Raw genomic sequence first — 19,018 nt, forward strand, 5'->3', positions numbered from 1 at the left:
AGCCCAATGTTTTGGTAGCATCATAATGGCGACGGTCTACAAAAGCGGCTTCACCTCCAAGCTGTTCATGTCTACTCTATGCATTCTGTGCTCGTTAGTTGCAGGTACTCGTGGCCGATTAGCCACTTTTAACGTTTTTCTATTTGATGGTTCTTTCAGCTTCCCTCCCCCCCTGCAAAATTTACTTAATGCTCAACTCACACGGACGTCAACTTTGCGATTGTTTCGCAGTTATGTGTGGTTGTGCTGTGGGCGGTCAGGAATTAATATGGAAACAGACGATAGTAACTCACACGGACCACAAACTGAAGTCATTGTGTTTGTGTTTGTGTGTGTTTGTGTGTGTGTCTAATGCCGTCCCACTACACTTTGCGTGATTCGGGTTCCGCATACTGCAGATAGATGACAGGACTGTGACCCATATTCAAGTTGCACACCACTTCGGCGAGCCACGTTATGCATGATGTGTATCTGTGAAGAGTTACGTCGTGTACTAGGGTGAGTGTATGTTTAAGTGTTTGTGTAGGTGTAGTGTAGGGAGTGGATGAGGATAATGATGAAGGTGAGGAAGGGAGAAGAGGAAACCCGGTGCCGGCACGTAGCCTACTCCTGTCGAATAATACCAAGGAGACCTCCAGGCTTAATGTCCCCATCGACGGACGAATCACTATCAACAGTGACATATGCTTCTCTTCATATGCACTGCGGAGAGATTTGCGATTTAACTCAGGCTTATTGGTGCACAATTTAGTGATTAGCGACGTCTGTCGTTATATGTGGTCGGTATCACCCACAGAACAATCACAGAATTGTCACTGTCGGTGGTCGAACGCAACTCACACGTGCGACACGCCCACCACACGCCAACCATTCGCCGCCGACACCGCATCCTACGTACTTAACATTTTTCCATATTGTTGCCTTAATGTTTGTATTCATTTTCAATACTAGAATAAATGTTTAATTTTCTTCCTGCCAAGATATTTTTATGAATAAATTTAATCTGTGGAAAAATGACACACGTACTCTTCCTGTAAATATCGTACTTGAATGTGAGACAGAATTGAGAATTTCATTTCCAGTAAAATACAACAAATATAATATAAAAATCTACACCTTTAATGACCAAATGAAAATATACACATACAGAATGGAACTCTAAAATATTTTTTCTCAAAACACCATTTTAGACTATGTGCCCTTTTCCATTAGACTACCTCAATTATTTCACCTTATAGTAAGTGCGAGGCGTTCCTCAGGTGTTATATACTTTTCCTTTATGTTGTGTCGTTTCATATTATATCCTCCGTTAACTCACTCAATAAATTATCAAATGTAGTTTTACTCATACTGAAGTAATTAAAAAATTTGTCATAATACATTCTCAACGAATTCACAATTTATTCACAATTTACATTTGAAATGAATACATATGAATAAATACCCGAAATGAGCATATGCTCGTGCTCGGGTACAGTCCAGAAGTCTACATAAATTTTACAGAGATCAATAATAATGGTGATGATAGAAATAACAATAATAATAATAACAATAATAATAACAATAACAATAACAATAATAATAATAATAATAATAATAATAATAATAATAATAATAATAGAATAACCGTGACGGAGATGATACAAAGATAGTAATACAAATTAATTCATTAATAATAATAATAATAATAATAATAATAATAATAATAGTAATAATAATAATAATAATAATAGTAATAATAATAATATTAGTAATAAAACAATAATATTTACACTAATAAAATAAATACTAAGACGATAGAATAAAATACAAAACCATTTAGCGAGAGTTAACACAACTTAAATAAGCATATAATAACCAGGAAAAAAAATGACGAACTCGAAAATCAACCGAAAAGTTCGTTGTATTGCAGACGACGGCAACCGCCCCGTATTGACATTGTGTTATGCATTATTGGTAGTAGAGGGGAGCCGAAGGTCTACGTAACTGCTGTTCTCTTCGAATCTTCTTATACAGTCATGGGAAGTTAATGCTGAAAAACAAAATGTCTACGAGTCAAACTGTTCATTATTACCAGGATAAATACAAATAATACTGAAATATATTAATCAAGTTTCAGTTATAGATCTCCCCTTTTGTGCAAGAGGTATCATATCAAAATATTTTATGAATGGTGGGGAAAATATAATTTCAAGAACTCTCTAGTGACAGAGGTAGTGACAAGTACATACAATGTTTTATCTGATAGGTTACATGCATCAGATAAATACTAATAAATGATACAGCCAGTGAAACTGGTTCTCATTTTTGTTTTCTATAATAAGATGAACCCAAAAAAAAAAATAATCTGTTCCGACAATGCCTCCGCCTTCTACGACCATTTTGGTACTAAGCTTGCGTGTTGTCTGTGGTGGTCCGTGAGAGTTAAGCCGACCACAAAAATGAAGTCCGCGTGTGGTCGGTTCCGCCGACAGGACAACCACACAAAAACTGCAAAATAATCGCAAAGATGTGGTCCGTGTGAGTTGAGTCTAGTCCATTACATGGGAGAGTATTAACGAAGTAAGACAAGTGGCCTCTAAGCCAGAGCTCACATAAAGATTAAGATTGGCATCTATCTGTTCAAAAATGAGCTATGTGGGTGAGAGAAACGATCTAAGACAATGATCTAAGATATTATGCGAGCTCTTTAGCTTTTTCCCCTTCAAAATTTACTTAGGTCCTTAAGTGGGACAGTGTGAACGAAGTAAGACAAGTGGTCTCTAAGCTAGGAGCTCACATAAAGGTTAAGATTAGTCCGAATAGCCTTTGCAAGAACATTATTATCATCGTGTAACTAAATGATGATTCCTTCTTTCTCCCTGTCTTCATTCAACTTCGTAGGTACGTGATGCTTGTGCCGCAAGAAATCGAGAGGTAGTGTATGATTTTCGTTACAATGTTGATTAACTTAAAATGGAAAAATTTCCTGCAATTTCGAAACTTCTTACGCTAAGGTCAAGTTGCACGCCCTTTAGCTATTCACGAGTGCGGCCACATTTTTTTTTTTTTTTTGACAGCTGTACACATCCTCCTCAGATGTATTCTATGTGGAAATATTGTGGCTGTCAACTTATACAGCCTACTCAGATGTATTCTACGTGGAAACATTGCGGCTATCAATATACACAGACCTCTCAGATATATTCTACGTGGAAACATTGTGGCTGTCAACGTATACAGCCCACTCAGATATATTCTACGTGGAAACATTGCGGCTATCAATATACACAGACCTCTCAGATGTATTCTACGTGGAAACATTGCGGCTATCAATATACACAGACCTCTCAGATGTATTCTACGTGGAAACATTGCGGCTGTCAACGTATACAGCCCACTCAGATATATTCTACGTGGAAACATTGCGGCTATCAATATACACATACCTCTCAGATGTATTCTACGTGGAAACATTGCGGCTATCAATATACACAGACCTCTCAAATGTATTCTACGTGGAAACATTGCGGCTGTCAACGTATACAGCCCACTCAGATGTATTCTACGTGGAAACATTGCGGCTATCAATATACACAGACCTCTCAGATATATTCTACGTGGAAACATTGCGGCTATCAATAGACACAGACCTCTCAGATGTATTCTACGTGGAAACATTGCGGCTGTCAACGTATACAGCCCACTCAGATATATTCTACGTGGAAACATTGCGGCTATCAATATACACATACCTCTCAGATGTATTCTACGTGGAAACATTGCGGCTGTAAACATATACAGCCCACTCAGATATATTCTACGTGGAAACATTGCGGCTGTCAACGTATACAGAAACCTCTCAGATATATTCTACGTGGAAACATTGCGGCTATCAATATACACAGACCTCTCAGATGTATTCTACGTGGAAACATTGCGGCTGTCAACGTATACAGCCCACTCAGATGTATTCTACGTGGAAACATTGCGGCTATCAATATACACAGACCTCTCAGATATATTCTACGTGGAAACATTGCGGCTGTCAACGTATACAGCCCACTCAAATGTATTCTACGTGGAAACATTGCGGCTATCAATATACACAGACCTCTCAGATATATTCTACGTGGAAACATTGCGGCTGTCAACGTATACAGCCCACTCAAATGTATTCTACGTGGAAACATTGCGGCTATCAATATACACAGACCTCTCAGATGTTTTCTTCGTAGAAATATTGCGGCTGTCAACAAATACAGCCCACTCAGATGTATTCTATGTAGAAACATTGTGGCTGTCAACGTATACATTCCCCGAAGTTTTTAGACAATTCTCGTTCTTATATTGAATGTTGTAAATTATGTACCCTTAGAAAACCTCTTATCCTTCAACAAGATTACGCAAACTCACATAGTGATACGCTAGCCAAATTTCTCATTTTTCCCAAACGTAGTTACAATAAATATCTTAATTTTTTTGGTTCCTGTTTTTTGCTTTCAAGGAATTGTCCTCTCGGCGCCGAGATTTTTTTTTAGTTGTGTTCTGTATATACACACAAACACAAAATAACCGCCTGTGTTTTCTTAATTGTGCGCAAAACGGTACAGTTATCGGCATATAATTCAACATCAATATAAACAAATCCTGATGTATTATATAATAACATGCATCGTAATCTAGGTTTAGAATGTTGAGAAGCTATATTCATGTGTGAATGCTTGTTGATTGAAAACTAAATATTAGAGATAATATTATTGTCTGCTAAGCACAAAGTTATAGTCATGCATTCCATATCTCTCTCAAAACTAAGCGAATAACGCGTTAGCCTGCAAGAAAATGTTCCGTGTTCGATACCGGACCTCGATTATGTTTTATTATTAGATCTTTGCAATTTGAATCTGTGTTGCTTAGAATTGTATGTTTAAAAATACTGTACATTTTTGGGAAAATGAAATAGCACTGAAATGGACTGTTTTGGGGTGTCCATTCAATATGCACACCAATGACTTCTATTGTGATCGACTTCTTGTAGAAATGCACTAATAGTCTGTATTTTTAATACTCGCGGAAGCATATTATACGATTGAAAAACACACGCACATACATACATACATACATACAGACTAGAGCAATAATTTATTAATTTATTACCAACTATAATATTTAAGGACTAGCATTATTATTATTATTATTATTATTATTATTATTATTATTATTATTATTATTATTATTATTATTTATTCCACTTCATAATGAAGGACGGAAATACGGACAAAATATTTAAAACGTTCGCGTTAAATAAAGTCGTCATAATCTAATTCATGGTACGACGTCATGAGGCAAACAGCAGTTCCTCTGCTATATACTTTTATGACGTCACTAATAACTTTTTACTAATACTATAGATACATACTTATTTTGTGGAACAGAAAGTTACAACTCCACATTATAGCCTACAATAACTTTTACTATGTATTAGATAATTAGACCATACTTTTGTGGAATAGGGCCCAGGAGGTGCAGGCAGAATTATTCGATAAGGAAATCCCTGTCAAAGCTATGGGTTAAAGTAAGATTGGCATTGTCACTTCAAAGTAATTTATCGTCTTTATTTGATCATAGGGAAGTAGCCTATATGTTTTTGTTCTACAGCGATGGAATTTACTAGCACAAGTCCAATCCATTATCAATGTTAAAATCTTGTCGAGTCGAGTGTAAAAGAAACTAATGATTGTCAACAACAAATGCACTATAGAAAATGGGTCGTTTAATAGCACAGCGATACAGTATCAGATAACTCGAGATTTTTTTTATAATACATCATATGTGATTTTGCTTTGGATTGGTTAGCAAGTTGCCATACAATTAATAAGACACAATACGGCCAAAATATTACCTCAGCGATAGTAATATAACATTAATATCACGTGAAAATAGAAACTTAAAAAAATCCAACAATAAGCGGGAATAGAACACAGTAACTTCTGTTTCGTAGGTAGTCAAACTTATCATGAACTAAGACACACTTTTTTTTTTTTTTTTTTTTAATTTAGACCGGCCAAAGGCCGTTTACCAAAGTTATCCATTTTGTTTTCTGTTTTCGTTTTCATTTGTTTCCTTTTGTTTTACTTACACTAATACAAACACAACACCCATTCCCGAGGCGGGACTCGAACCCACAACCCTTCGGACCAAGCGATAGGGACATGCCGTGCCCCTACCGCTTGAGCCATCCGGGCCGGTGGTTTCGATAAAAGCCTTTGCCAATGTCCTTTCCACGTATGTATGCGAAGTTGAGCAAATGGGGTGCACCTGAATTTTATTCCTTGTTGAATTCGTGTATTTGGAAGTTTCGTGAATTATACAATTATCTACATTAGAGACGGATAACAACAGAACAGGGTTAAGTTCGTTCTAAAGGCATGGGAGAGAAAACATTGTGGAATCAAGATAGTATGCAAAATGTCGTTACAGCTGTTCTGCATGGTCGTCATGAAGACGGCTATTTTTTCTTTCCACGAGCATACCAAGATTGGTCAACTTTATGGATGTTTTACTGTCATTTTCTGAAATCACGACAAAAATATTCTGTAGGCCTATATGTTTATCTGACCTAGCATTATCTGCAATTATCTGAACATTGCTACACGATGAAATACGTGGAATAGTAACATACAGTAAGCCTACTGCCTCTGCAGTGACTGAGTAGTCTAGATCACCACCCTTCACGCAGGCAGTCTAGGTTCGAGTCCTGTCAGACATGGAATTTAACATTGAAAAATCGAAAGTGACAAAGTGACTAATCTTTGGCGGACAAGGTCGAAGTTGGAGTTTTTCTCTTGGGGTTCTCCCGTTTCCCCATGTTAGACATTAACATAATATACCGTCCAAGTTTTGTTCCATAACATTCCCTGATCGTCGGCAGGCGACGCACGGAGGGGGCTGGTCTATACTGAAATCCAGATAAGAAAAATATTCAGGTAAACAAACATTTGATGCTAAATGTATTATATCATTGTGATACGTAACGTGATTTGTCATCTTATTGCAGCGTGGGAACTTTCCACGTGAGTTCGGTACAACCTGTTAATATGGAAATTAGTTTCAGTTACTATGAAGAGTGACAGTGAATTCTGTAATTAATTTTTATAATACCTTGTTGATGGTTAGTCCGATTTTTCCACACAAGAACGATGTGGAGGTAAATAAACATGTGATAATTGTATTATGCAGTCGTCTTAATGCTGTTGCCTATTCTGAGTCCACCACCTACATCACACACTCCGATCTCTCTAATACAGTGGCAAGTGTTCCTGTTAGCATGCTTATATTCAGTGAGAGAGAGAGAGAGAGAGAGAGAAAGAGAGAGAGAGATAGAACTTTGTAGGGTTACGACAGAGCTAGACAAGTCTCGGCACTCGGGATTACATGCGAAATGATATAGGTTATGTTAGAGTGTGACGCAGGTTCTAGTTGCTAACGGAATCTCGCCTATTTTAAACAATGAATTGTGGTACAGTAACACATATCTGCATTCTAAACGTACCACGAATCTTGGTTCATGATTGATTTTAACTTACTCCACTTCTGTCTAAATCATCAATCGCGATGAACATCTCATAAGAAATTGCGAACTAATTTCTGGTGCCTATGTCACCACTATCATCACTAGCTAATAGGAGTATACGCGTGACGTGTTACGATGATGTGTGAGATGACAAAACTCCATCCTTTTCTTTACCTCAATATTTTTCTTATCTGGAATTCAGTATAGGTATGAACGGGATTGCTTACTTCGAAACCTGGACACAACGAACCTTAGTGTAGTCAGCTAGTGCGGATTCGGATTGAGCCTAGTTGGAGGGTAAACACAAAAGTTCTCCAAGGTGACAGTGCTGCGTCGTAAATGAACCCCCTCCAGCAGTATTAATATCAGTAAAATCCAGTACCAGAGTCTTGTTTTTTTATGTATAACCTTGTTTTTCAATTTCACACGTTTACCTTGCGAAGACGCCAGGTACGAATTTACTAATCTCTACTTCGTGTTGTAATTCTGAACACATATCGGCTACGGTGTGGCAGGAAGTTCAAATCCCGATGTGTCCCAATGCAATTTTCTCGGGATATTCTCGTCCTATCTGCTATCATCCAACTATTCAATGTCAACTATGGAATGAAACAGACGTGAAAAATCGTACCGCAACTGTCATGTGTCAATGGATATGATAGTTGGCAACAGACGCAAAACTTTATCCATCCATGGGAAGTAATCGTGAATTTGGCAAAATGGACCCAAGAATAACACAACAGCAACGAAAATAATAGTATGATTTGAAGCAAAAAAGCTCTCCAGAAGTGTTTTTGCAGTGGCTATGTTTTCCAAAATCTACAATAAATAAGTAACCATACACACATTGGATGCCTCCGATCTGGCTGATATGTAGGTCTACATGTAGCTTATCAGGCAGTACATCTCACTTGACGACATACGTCAGAGCAAGAACAATTGTTTGTATGCATCTGAAGTCTGATTAGTGTAACATGTAGCCAATCTGCGACGTATGCAATGGAGGGGGAAAGGAACTGGCCACCCTACTCCATATCTCCTTGCCTTCCTGGCCTATTTGTCTCATAAGTGGTGCATTGTTGTACCACTCGTGAGATTCAGACCTGTCTTCGGACGGTTGACTAAACAACAACACACATTGCAAACAAATGTTTCAGTATGAACAGGAATGATCTTTCTGGAAGGGTCCTTAGTGCATTACATTTACTCATTTTAATGAACTCATTCATCAATTCTCAAATGGTTCAATTGTGTTAACAGTATTACTCTCAAAGCAATTTTCTAAGCTTACGGTGTGTTTCAAATTTTCGAGAGACACGTAAAAAGAAAGTTGGCTGTTATTTTGAAATCTTTAATTACTCGTTTTACAAGTTATGTGTGATACAATGTACAACAGCAATGTTAGAATGAAGAATAGGCCTAGGTATTGGTTTACAGCCGAGCACTTCGTATTAGTAGTTAGGCAGTAAAACCTGTAATTTTGCAAACGTATTGCAAATTTAATTAATTTCGGTAGTACCTTAAGAGAATTAAAGTTCACAATTTTAGATTGTGTATTAATATTTTTAAATATAATCATTTTGCTGTAAAATGATTAGGATTACCAAATATATAAGAATAATATTATTATTGTCGAGGTTTTACTTCAAGAATAAACTCGAAATTACACTATCCATTTAACATCCGCTCTTACAATACTTAAGCATTTAATTAAGAGCAAAGTTAATGCAATCTTGGCCTAAATCTAATAATCCTAATCTTACTTTATATTTAACGTCCACCAATTTCCTTGTCACTACTTACTTTCAGAGCAGATAGCATATAAAATCTAGATAAGAAAATATATGTGAGCTATTTAAACTAAACTCTTAGTTGCCTTGAGCAGCTGAAAATGAATAATAATAGAAGTATAACAATACACGATTGTAACCTACCTACTTGCTCATGTAACGCTTTGAGTATGTCCTCACAAGTTAAATATTTAGGTATTATTATTGACCAACATTTAAAATGGGACAAGCATATTTCCTTCCTGTGAAACAGATTGCGTAAAACAACCCACAAATTTTCCATTCTATGCTCTTATTTACCTGTTTATGTTCTGCGTTCCGTGTACTTAGCTCTGTTTCAATCAATAATTCAGTATGGTATTTTAGGTTGGGGAGGAATGGCAAAATCGACTCACCATCCTTTAAATTTACTCCAAAAAAGAATTATCAAAATTTATCTATATAAACCTTTTGATTACCCAACAAAATTAATTTTTTAAGAATTTAGTGTATCAAATCTAGAACAAATTTATAAACAAACATTGCTGCTTTACTTCCATAAAAAACCACAATAAATTTAAATTTGATCCTCACGAATACCATAAAAGACAAAACTACAGTTTCTTTCTAAATACTCCCAAATGCCACACAACTGCTGGATTAAAACACAGGAGAAATTTTGGACCCAAAATATATAATGCATTAATTAGAGCTTACCCTGAGCTAAGTATACTTAACACACATAGATTTAAGAAACAAATCAGATTAAGTATTTAATTGTTTAAGCTAATTGAGTTAAAAACTGAAACTCTAATATTTATGTACTTTTGTATTTTCTATTTGTATGTAGACCCTATTATTACATACTGTATGTATTTTACCATTTATTAATGTTATTGTGCTCAATGAACTCTCTCAATTTTGTGATATATTTTGTGTAACTGATCTGAACTGCGCCCAAGCACAAGCTTCTGCTCTTTCGGCTGCAATGCCTAATGTAGCTCAAGTGTAAAGTATTAAAAAAAAATATATATATATATATATATATATATATATATATATATATATATATGAAATGCAGATTCGGGTATTCTAAATTCTACACGCTATATCACCAAGCTGGAAAAGACCATCCCTTTCCACCCTCGCAATAAATAAACTGAGAGTCAGCTTACATTTTTTAGTCATTTTCAATGTTTTAGCTCTAAATACAAATTTAAGATTAATTTTAATGGCAATTCATAAGTTGATTACAATCTAAAAGTAATATTAATTCACTCGATAGTTTAATTTAAAGAAATTGTTTGAATTACTGTACATTATCATAATTATAAATGCAGTATTTATGTAGTCGCGTGGGGGTCATGTTGACCCTCAGTGTTATATGTTGGTTTGTATTATTTTTACGCTGTTGCCTACATTTCCCAGCTTATCAGTACCTGCCTGAAAGAGTGTCGGCAATAAGACTACATGATAACTTCCAGTTTATCACTGTCATTTGTTGCGTTAATTTAAATTTCCTAGACATGGGGTTCTGTTGACCCCCACGGGACTACTGTCATAAAGTAGTCCACAAGTAGTATAGTATTATTTTTGTGATTCCATACGTTAAATCTCTTAGTCTAGAAGATTATGACAAGTAATAATCCATATGAGCTAAAGATTTACATAAAACCAGGATATTTTATATTTTAATTCGTGTTTTTAATTGGGGGTCACTTTAGCCCCCACGCAACTACTAATGTTACAAATCAGTCCACAAGTATTACAAGTTACTTTTGTGGTGTATATACATGCAAATTATTACTTAAGAACATTATGGCAAGTAATGACCCATATAAGCTAGAAAGGTTACGTGGAACTCTGAATTTTATATTTTAATTAGTATTTTTGCTTGAGGGTCACTTTGACCTCCACGCGAGTACTAATGTCACAAAATAGTTCGCGAGTACTTAAGTGTTAGGTTGAATTATAATGAAGTTGGTCGTTAACGTAGTCTACGGCAGGATGTCCCGCTTGACAGCAATGGATTCTCTAATATCACCCAGACCATTTATGTATTTGACTAGACTCTACATAATATATAGGGCGCATCCAGGATCCGGCCTCCGAAAAACCATCAGGACAATCACAACAATGCGATGTTTTTGCACACAATTAATTCAGCCAATTGAAGTGTATTTATAAAATTAATTAGCTCGTATGTTTAGAAATGAGAATTTCCACTGAGATTAAAACTATACACGGAACTACGTTTTGTAGGGCCGGGCAACTGAAGCAAATGATATGTTCTGCGAAATAGTCGCCTACTATAAGTGAGGATCATGTAAGTGTAGTTCCTAAAAGTCTAATTTGGCCGTCTTTTCAGTGTTGCCAAGTAACATCAGTTATCACCAAAGAGGGAAAAACCACAATGCTACGTATTGAAATAACAATAATAATAATAATAATAATAATAATAATAATAATAATAATAATAATAATAATAATAATAATAATAATAATACAATAATTAGCAATAACTACATGTCTTACTTATTTACCACACCTTATCCTTATGTCGCGAGTTGTTTTCTACATGATTCAATAATTGAGGGGATCAGCGCAACAGTGGTCTAACCCTCCTCAATGCAGAAAATTAAATATTGAGCGTTCTATTGATTTTGACGTGAACTATCTTCCTACGAAGTGGAATAGACCAGTCCACCATTATATAGCTTGTTAGGAAGCATGTAATCTTCCCCCTAAAATATATCACTTATATCTATATATAACTTTAACTTGCTTTTTCTACATTAAAAAAATGGCTTAGATCATTGTTGCGCTGACCTTCTCAATGAAATAGTGCACTTTCCTTCTGGAATTCTCGCATATTATCTTGATAATTAGGATTAGTATGATCTAATATTACATTTTATTTTGTCTGGCAACATGAAATTCATGCTTTAACTAAACAGTTTACGATTCACGAGACCTAACCTAAACATGTACTTTGATCACGTGAAATGATTAGTACGAATTTCGAAAACAGAACACCACTTTAAAATGTAAAGCTTACTTAAAATACTTTCAAGCACTTTCTTTCTTGTGAAAAATCGCTACCATGCTATTTCCTCTCTTGGACATTTTAATAAAAATCTAAACACAGAATTTCATTAAAATGTAAATATATTTACATGCATGTTTCATACGAAGTACAGCTGTCAAAAGAAAAAGTGGCCGTTCTCTAGAAGCTAAGTTCCCTTCGGATATCTTCGCTACAATTCGGAGACAGGCGATGTTACATGCTGTTGGACCACGTTGCCTGATATCAACCTAATGCCTTTTGTGTTTCCTTTTTTCTTTTTAAGAGAGAGAAAGAGAGACGAAGAATATAATTGCTCCTGTTTCTTTTATGACTGTTTTAGTAATTAACATCACGTTCATGAATGTATTATGTCATGACTTTATCATTATTTATTATGACATGAAGGCTGCAAATGGAAAGAAAGAAAAATGCTATTCTCAACAAAAATATCTCTCATGGTATAAACAAAACAAACTTACTGGAATCTGCCTTAGAAAACTCAAACAATTAAACGTTCAAAAAACAAAACAAAAAGCCACGATTCAAAATTTAGTCCATATTCCTCCCATTTCGATCACATCTTGCAGTCGAATGGGCATGGAATCATTTATTTATTTATTTTATTGGGTTATTTTACGACGCTTTATCAACATCCAAGTTATTTAGCGTCTGAATGAAATGAAGGTGATAATGCCGGTGAAATGAGTCCGGGGTCCAGCACCGAAAGTTACCCAGCATTTGCTCGTATTGGGTTGAGGGAAAACCCCGGAAAAAATCTCAACCAAGTAACTTGCCCCGACCGGGATTCGAACCCGGGCCACCTGGTTTCGCGGCCAGACGCGCTGACCGTTACTCCACAGGTGTGGACGGCATGGAATCGACTAGTCTTTTCAAATAGCGACTGTTCTCAGCCGCGGCATCCCAAGCATCCTGGACGAGTTTCCATAAATCAGGACGTCTTGGAGAGGGATTCGGCCAACTTTTCCGCATATGATTCTTTACTTGCGCCCCGTACCTCAGTCGGAAGAACGTCGAAATTTAGATGTTAGGTTCCAATTCTCGTCACGCCTTTCCATTTTATTGTGTTTCAGGAGAGTATAATGTAATGATATACGAAGAAACTACTAACACTAGTATTATGCAACTGTACTGTTCCAAATCTAACATTAAATTTATATTATTTATATTGCTAAAGAACGATAACCGAATATAAATAACTTGAATAATATTATTTATATCGCTAATCAACGATAACAGAATACAAATGACAATTTGAATATTATGACATATCGGTAACGAACGATAACAAAATAAAATAAATTGAATATTATTTATTACGCTGAAGAACGAGAACAAAATATAAATGATAACTTGGATATTATTTATATCACTAAAGAACGTTATAAAAATGATAACTTTAATATTATTTATGACGCTAAAGAACGAGAACAGAAAATATAAATTACAAATTTAATATTATTTATGTGACTAAAGCACGACAAAAGAATATAAATAACTTGAGCATTATTTATATCGCTAAAGAACGGTAACAGAATACTGGAACAAGGCTCCAACTCACAACCTTCGAATCATTAAGCGAGCACTCTACCGATGTTCTACGAGATGCATATATCGAATGACTCCATAGTTCCAAAACTGTTTCTACAAACGCATGCATCGTGTAACATTACCGTGATCTGAAATGAACTTAGAAAATGTTCGCTGTTCACGAGAGCGGCCACTTTTTTTTTTTTTTTTTTTTTTGACAGCTGTACAAGTGTACTTTCCACCAAAATGTTTAAAGTGTTTGTCTTTAACTTTGTTGAATGTTGGCCAACACCATAATTTCATACAGATGTCTGCTAAATTCGTCCGCTGATACTGAATTATTAGTTGATGGTAGATCGTGAGATTCACTTCTTTCTATCAATTTCAAATGGTTTAGGGGAGACTGTTGTAACTTACACATAGTGTACCTTTGAACATATTTTGTTTCTTATTTTTGCTGGTACCTAGAGGGCTCAAATTGAAGTAGATTAGAGAAAAGGCCACTAAGTAGCTTTGGTCGTAGTTTCGGTTTGATTTATTGCAAAGTGTGAGTTCTGTGGAAAAATATATTTTTAGTACCAAAAGTAAATATTTCGTTCATTGTTATATGTTTTCTAACACGAGACCAAATTGTATTTGTAACTATCAATGAAGAACGGTGTGTTCCCTATCATCTGGTGAGTAATTACATACGTTAATTTCCATGATTTATACGAATCTCTAGTTTTGGCAGTCATATTTGTTTAAACATGCACCCTCTTGTACCTTTGAACACAAAACATCTTGTACCATGGAACATGTTCCAAGGTACACGATACTTATCTTTTTTTTTAAGATTATGCTACGAATTAAGTCTGGTGTTAAGAGGCCCCCAAATGATCCAGATGCCTTGAAGAATGCTGTTGAAGCCGTTACGGCTCCTCCAGGAAATAAAATATCAATCAGAGAAGCCTGCACTCGTTTATAATGGCAAAAACATTTTAAATATGATTATGAGTTTTTACAGCTATATTTTCACCTATATTCCATGTGTTCCAAGGTACAAAATGGTATGTTCCAAGGTACATGAACCTGTTGTATCTTTGAACACATTACATAACCCTTCATTTTATTTTTTCCGACCTTAATAGATCTGCAAAGCAGGAAAATGGATACAGAAAGTTGTAAAGGAATCTTCAATAATTATTTCAAGCACTTTTCATTTAAAAAATTTAATTTCCCAAAATTAAAAAAAAATAATAATAAACTGTGAAAGTGTTTTAAGGTACAACAATTTCCCCTATACTGTATGTATGTGTATGTGTATGTATATAATTTTTTTAATTACAGTGCTGCTGTAAATACTATCTTTTAGAACAGATTATGTCAGTCTTACATAAATTACACACAATCATATCGCTACTTACACAGATGTACTGTCTTCCTAATTCCTCTACTCACTCCTGTACTTTCGCACTAGTTTTAAGCACCTTTACTTCAACTAGTAGTACATAATTTCATAAACATTGCTAAACTGGCATATAAGCCTACTTGTTTAGGAGTAGTTGTTTAGTCAACTGTCCGAAAACAGGTCTGAACCTCACAAATAATGGCAACATGACACCACTTATGACGGAACTAGGCCAGGAGATAATGTGGTAGGGTGGCCAGTGTCTTCCCCTTTGTTTAGAAGTAAGGAATCTATTTTAGAGTGACCCTGTAGGGTGCGTTACTTGTGTTTGTGAGTAGGGTATCTCCTGAAGGACACGTGACGTAATGTATACCCCGTGCACATAGTCATTCCAATGCTTTTGGACTAAGAAAATGGTCTTTAGCTATTACTCATGCCGAAAACGTTATAATGGATATTAATAATTATTTTAACAATATTTAACTTTCTACTCCCTAAGCACAAAAGCAATGACCAGCAACTGATTAAAGTGTGAATATTTGTTAATGAATAGTTATCGCTACTGCGTTACATAATGTAAGCGTTCATCCCCTTGCCTTTCATACCGTGGTCTTCATCTCTTATGTAGGTTAGTATCTGCTAAGTAGAGACGAACATAGCGGAGACAGTTTCATTTATTGAAATTATGATAATAAAAGTTAAATGTTGGATTTGTATTACATTTCACTATTATAAACGAGTCATTTCACTCTAGTAGCAAATTAACGCCTTTGTATTTTTAGTACGTACGAGAGTGAAAAGGAAAAATGGACGTTAAATACATACTTTCTCAACGTATATTTTGTGGGTTTTTTTCCTTCTACTTTTTTTTCTATACCAAGCTGAGTTCATGTTTGGGCTTTATTCGAAATGACACTACACGGACACAAGATCGATATGCCGCAATGTGAAATCAAGACGAAGCTTGTTTCCACCTTAAACAAAGCAGGACAACATACTGACAACAAATATCCATGTCCTAATCGAGATTCGAACCAATAATCGTGATTTTCACGCAATATTGCAAATTGCCGTTATTAATTATTGCAGAAGTTCGGATAGATTTGATTAGAAACTCTTTTCAGCTTGTTTTTAGGCTATCTAATTTCATTCATTCATACATTTATTAATTTCATTAATTACAATTGGCAGTAGTAGGGCCTACGTAGTATAGGAAATAATAAAATGAATCAACGATATTTAAGTACTCCTCTACAGAATAAAACGTATTTCAATCAATAACTTCAATATTTTTAAAATAATGAAGCCTTACCTACGCTCTCAATATCCAATGGAAGTTTTATATATAGGCTAATTTGAGCCCGAGTGTATTTGGTGATTTACAACCAAGTTTTAGTCTACTAAAAGGTATGTCACAGTCATTACCTCATTATAATGCATTATATTAAAAGCAAACCTACAAATTCTTATTCTGAAGAAATACTGTATGTCACGATTATAAAAAAAATATAATTTAAAAATATAGGCTACAAACTAGGAAGTTTACAATAATAAAAGATTTAAAATATTGTTTACATGAATGTGCAAAATGTAAGGTTAGTCATTACAGTATTTTATTATTCTTTCTTATGAAAAAAAAAAAAAAAAAGAAAAAAGAAAAAGACAGATTGGGCAGACCACACCGAGAAATGAAGACCATATATGAGCGAGATTCAACATGTGCATAATACATAGAAATAAGCTGTTTTTGAGTCAGACAACCCGTAAATTAAAAAAATTGGGCACGCTTCCGAACAGGGGCAGCGGTATTTTCTCCAAGGTTAGAACCCAGTTTAGGTGTGTGTGTGTGTGTGTGTGTGTGTGTGTATTAATCGAAAATTAGGGGCTAGAAAATATTGAGAATAGGACGCATGTTTATATGACATTTTTTTTCCGATTAATACACACACATCTAAACTGGGCTCTAACCTTAGGGGAAATGCCGCTGCTCCTGTTCGGAAGCGCGCTCGCTTCTTCTGTATGTAAAATAATGAAATTAAACGAATTTATATTTCTGTATCGTAGTAACCGCAGTATGAACAGCAGCAAGTAAAATTGTACAAAATGTGAGTATATTCTGTTTTTATTTATTGCAAATAAATAGACGTAATAACACTTTTTTATTCTTCACTGGCATGCAAAGCAATAGCAGTATAAAGAGTCGATAATATTTAATAACAAATACAAATATTTATTTTTATATAGCTATAACAACGAAATATAACAAGTCTTCGTCGAAGAAACCAGCAGTTTAAACAGTTGGATATTTTTTCATAAACACAAATATTAATTTAATTTTGTTTTATATACGTAAAATAACGATTTATAACAATACACTATTTGTTAACATAGCAAAGCAGTATGAACAGCCAAGTCCGTAACATGAAATAATGAAACGTGTCATTGTTGTCATAACAATGGTGTGACCACTGAAGATCTTTCATGACACAAAATATTAATATTTATTTAATTTTCGAAACGCAAAATAACAAAAACTAGATTCATCCGTTGCCCTAGTAACAACAACGTTAAATAGCTGAATATCCATAATCTAAGTCCCAGTTCTTATTTGATTTTGTTTGAACAAAATAATGAAACTTACCAAGACTTGCCCGCCGCCAAAGTGCCCGCGGTTTGAACAGCTGAAAGTTTTGCTCACCTTTGTACGCGTCCATGCTGTTATCACTGCAGAGCTCCACAACGACTGACATCGTCGTACTCCACGTCTTGCACCACGGGCACTGCTCGACCGGTCTGGTAGCTCAGACTGAGTGATGGGAGGGAAGAGGCTTTACTCCAACTGGGAAGATTCCACTGCCATGCCGGTCCGAAATTGTAGGAAAAACATGCACAAAAACGATTGCACTCTTTTTCAGCGTCTCAAGTCATTCTATCTCTCACTTAGATATTATTTTCTTCACTTCCTCTGTACACCAGTGACAGAAAACGATTTTGATGCTGCGAAAAGCAGATTTACAGGTTTTAACGCAGCTGTTGCAGCATCTTCCATTAATATAGTTTTGAATATGACGTACAGAATATTAATATCTTCTCCCACATTCCTGAAAGTATTTTATAACATACACTGTTTATTTGAGGGCTAAGAACTCTGAAGTAAGGTCGAAGAGACCAGGCTCCTTTCTTTATTTCTGTTTTTCTTCCTCCCTCTCTTTCTTCTTCGTTAGGTTATACATTATATACGTCTGCCTTCCTTTTATACCGACTTACAATACAATGCGGTGTAGGGGAAGGTATAGTGCATATCTGTGGATCAACACTTGACAGGTGCACACTGCGGGCCTCTCTGGTCATGTGGTCAACACGGCACAGGGAAGCCACTGAGACAACACAGAGTAGAACATGACAAGTGACTAACATCAAGTGCCGTGGACGGAAGATAAATCTCTTCCATTGCTTACGCCGGGAATTGAACCACGGACCGCTTGCGTGGAAAGTACAGTACATATACTAATCATGGAATCAAGGTGGCAGACGCGCTGTCTTTAATAATAATAATAATAATAATAATAATAATAATAATAATAATAATAATAATAATAATAATACCTAGATAGCAACTTCATAATTTGTCGATTATGAAAGCCCTATTCCATATTGCACCCAGTTCCTTAAATAATAATAATAATAATAAT

General features: G+C 35.4%; 1 protein-coding gene across 3 annotated transcripts in view; it reads right to left on the reverse strand.

The window, feature by feature from the left end:
- Positions 1 to 18,173, reverse strand: part of LOC138694494 (aldehyde dehydrogenase, dimeric NADP-preferring-like) — a 197,924-nt gene extending 179,751 nt beyond the window's left edge. The window contains exon 1 of one of the 3 annotated variants that reach the window (XM_069818266.1): positions 18,025 to 18,173. In XM_069818266.1, coding sequence (XP_069674367.1) covers positions 18,025 to 18,076 — 52 coding nt within the window. In that variant the 5' untranslated portion in view covers positions 18,077 to 18,173. Of the gene's footprint in view, positions 1 to 17,967 lie in introns of all 3 variants that reach the window. The other 2 variants (XM_069818265.1, XM_069818264.1) reach the window with 2 other exon arrangements.
- Positions 18,174 to 19,018: the final 845 nt, after the last annotated feature.

This window comes from Periplaneta americana, chromosome 2, assembly GCF_040183065.1.
Source record: "Periplaneta americana isolate PAMFEO1 chromosome 2, P.americana_PAMFEO1_priV1, whole genome shotgun sequence".
Taxonomy (NCBI): Eukaryota; Metazoa; Arthropoda; class Insecta; order Blattodea; family Blattidae; genus Periplaneta; species Periplaneta americana.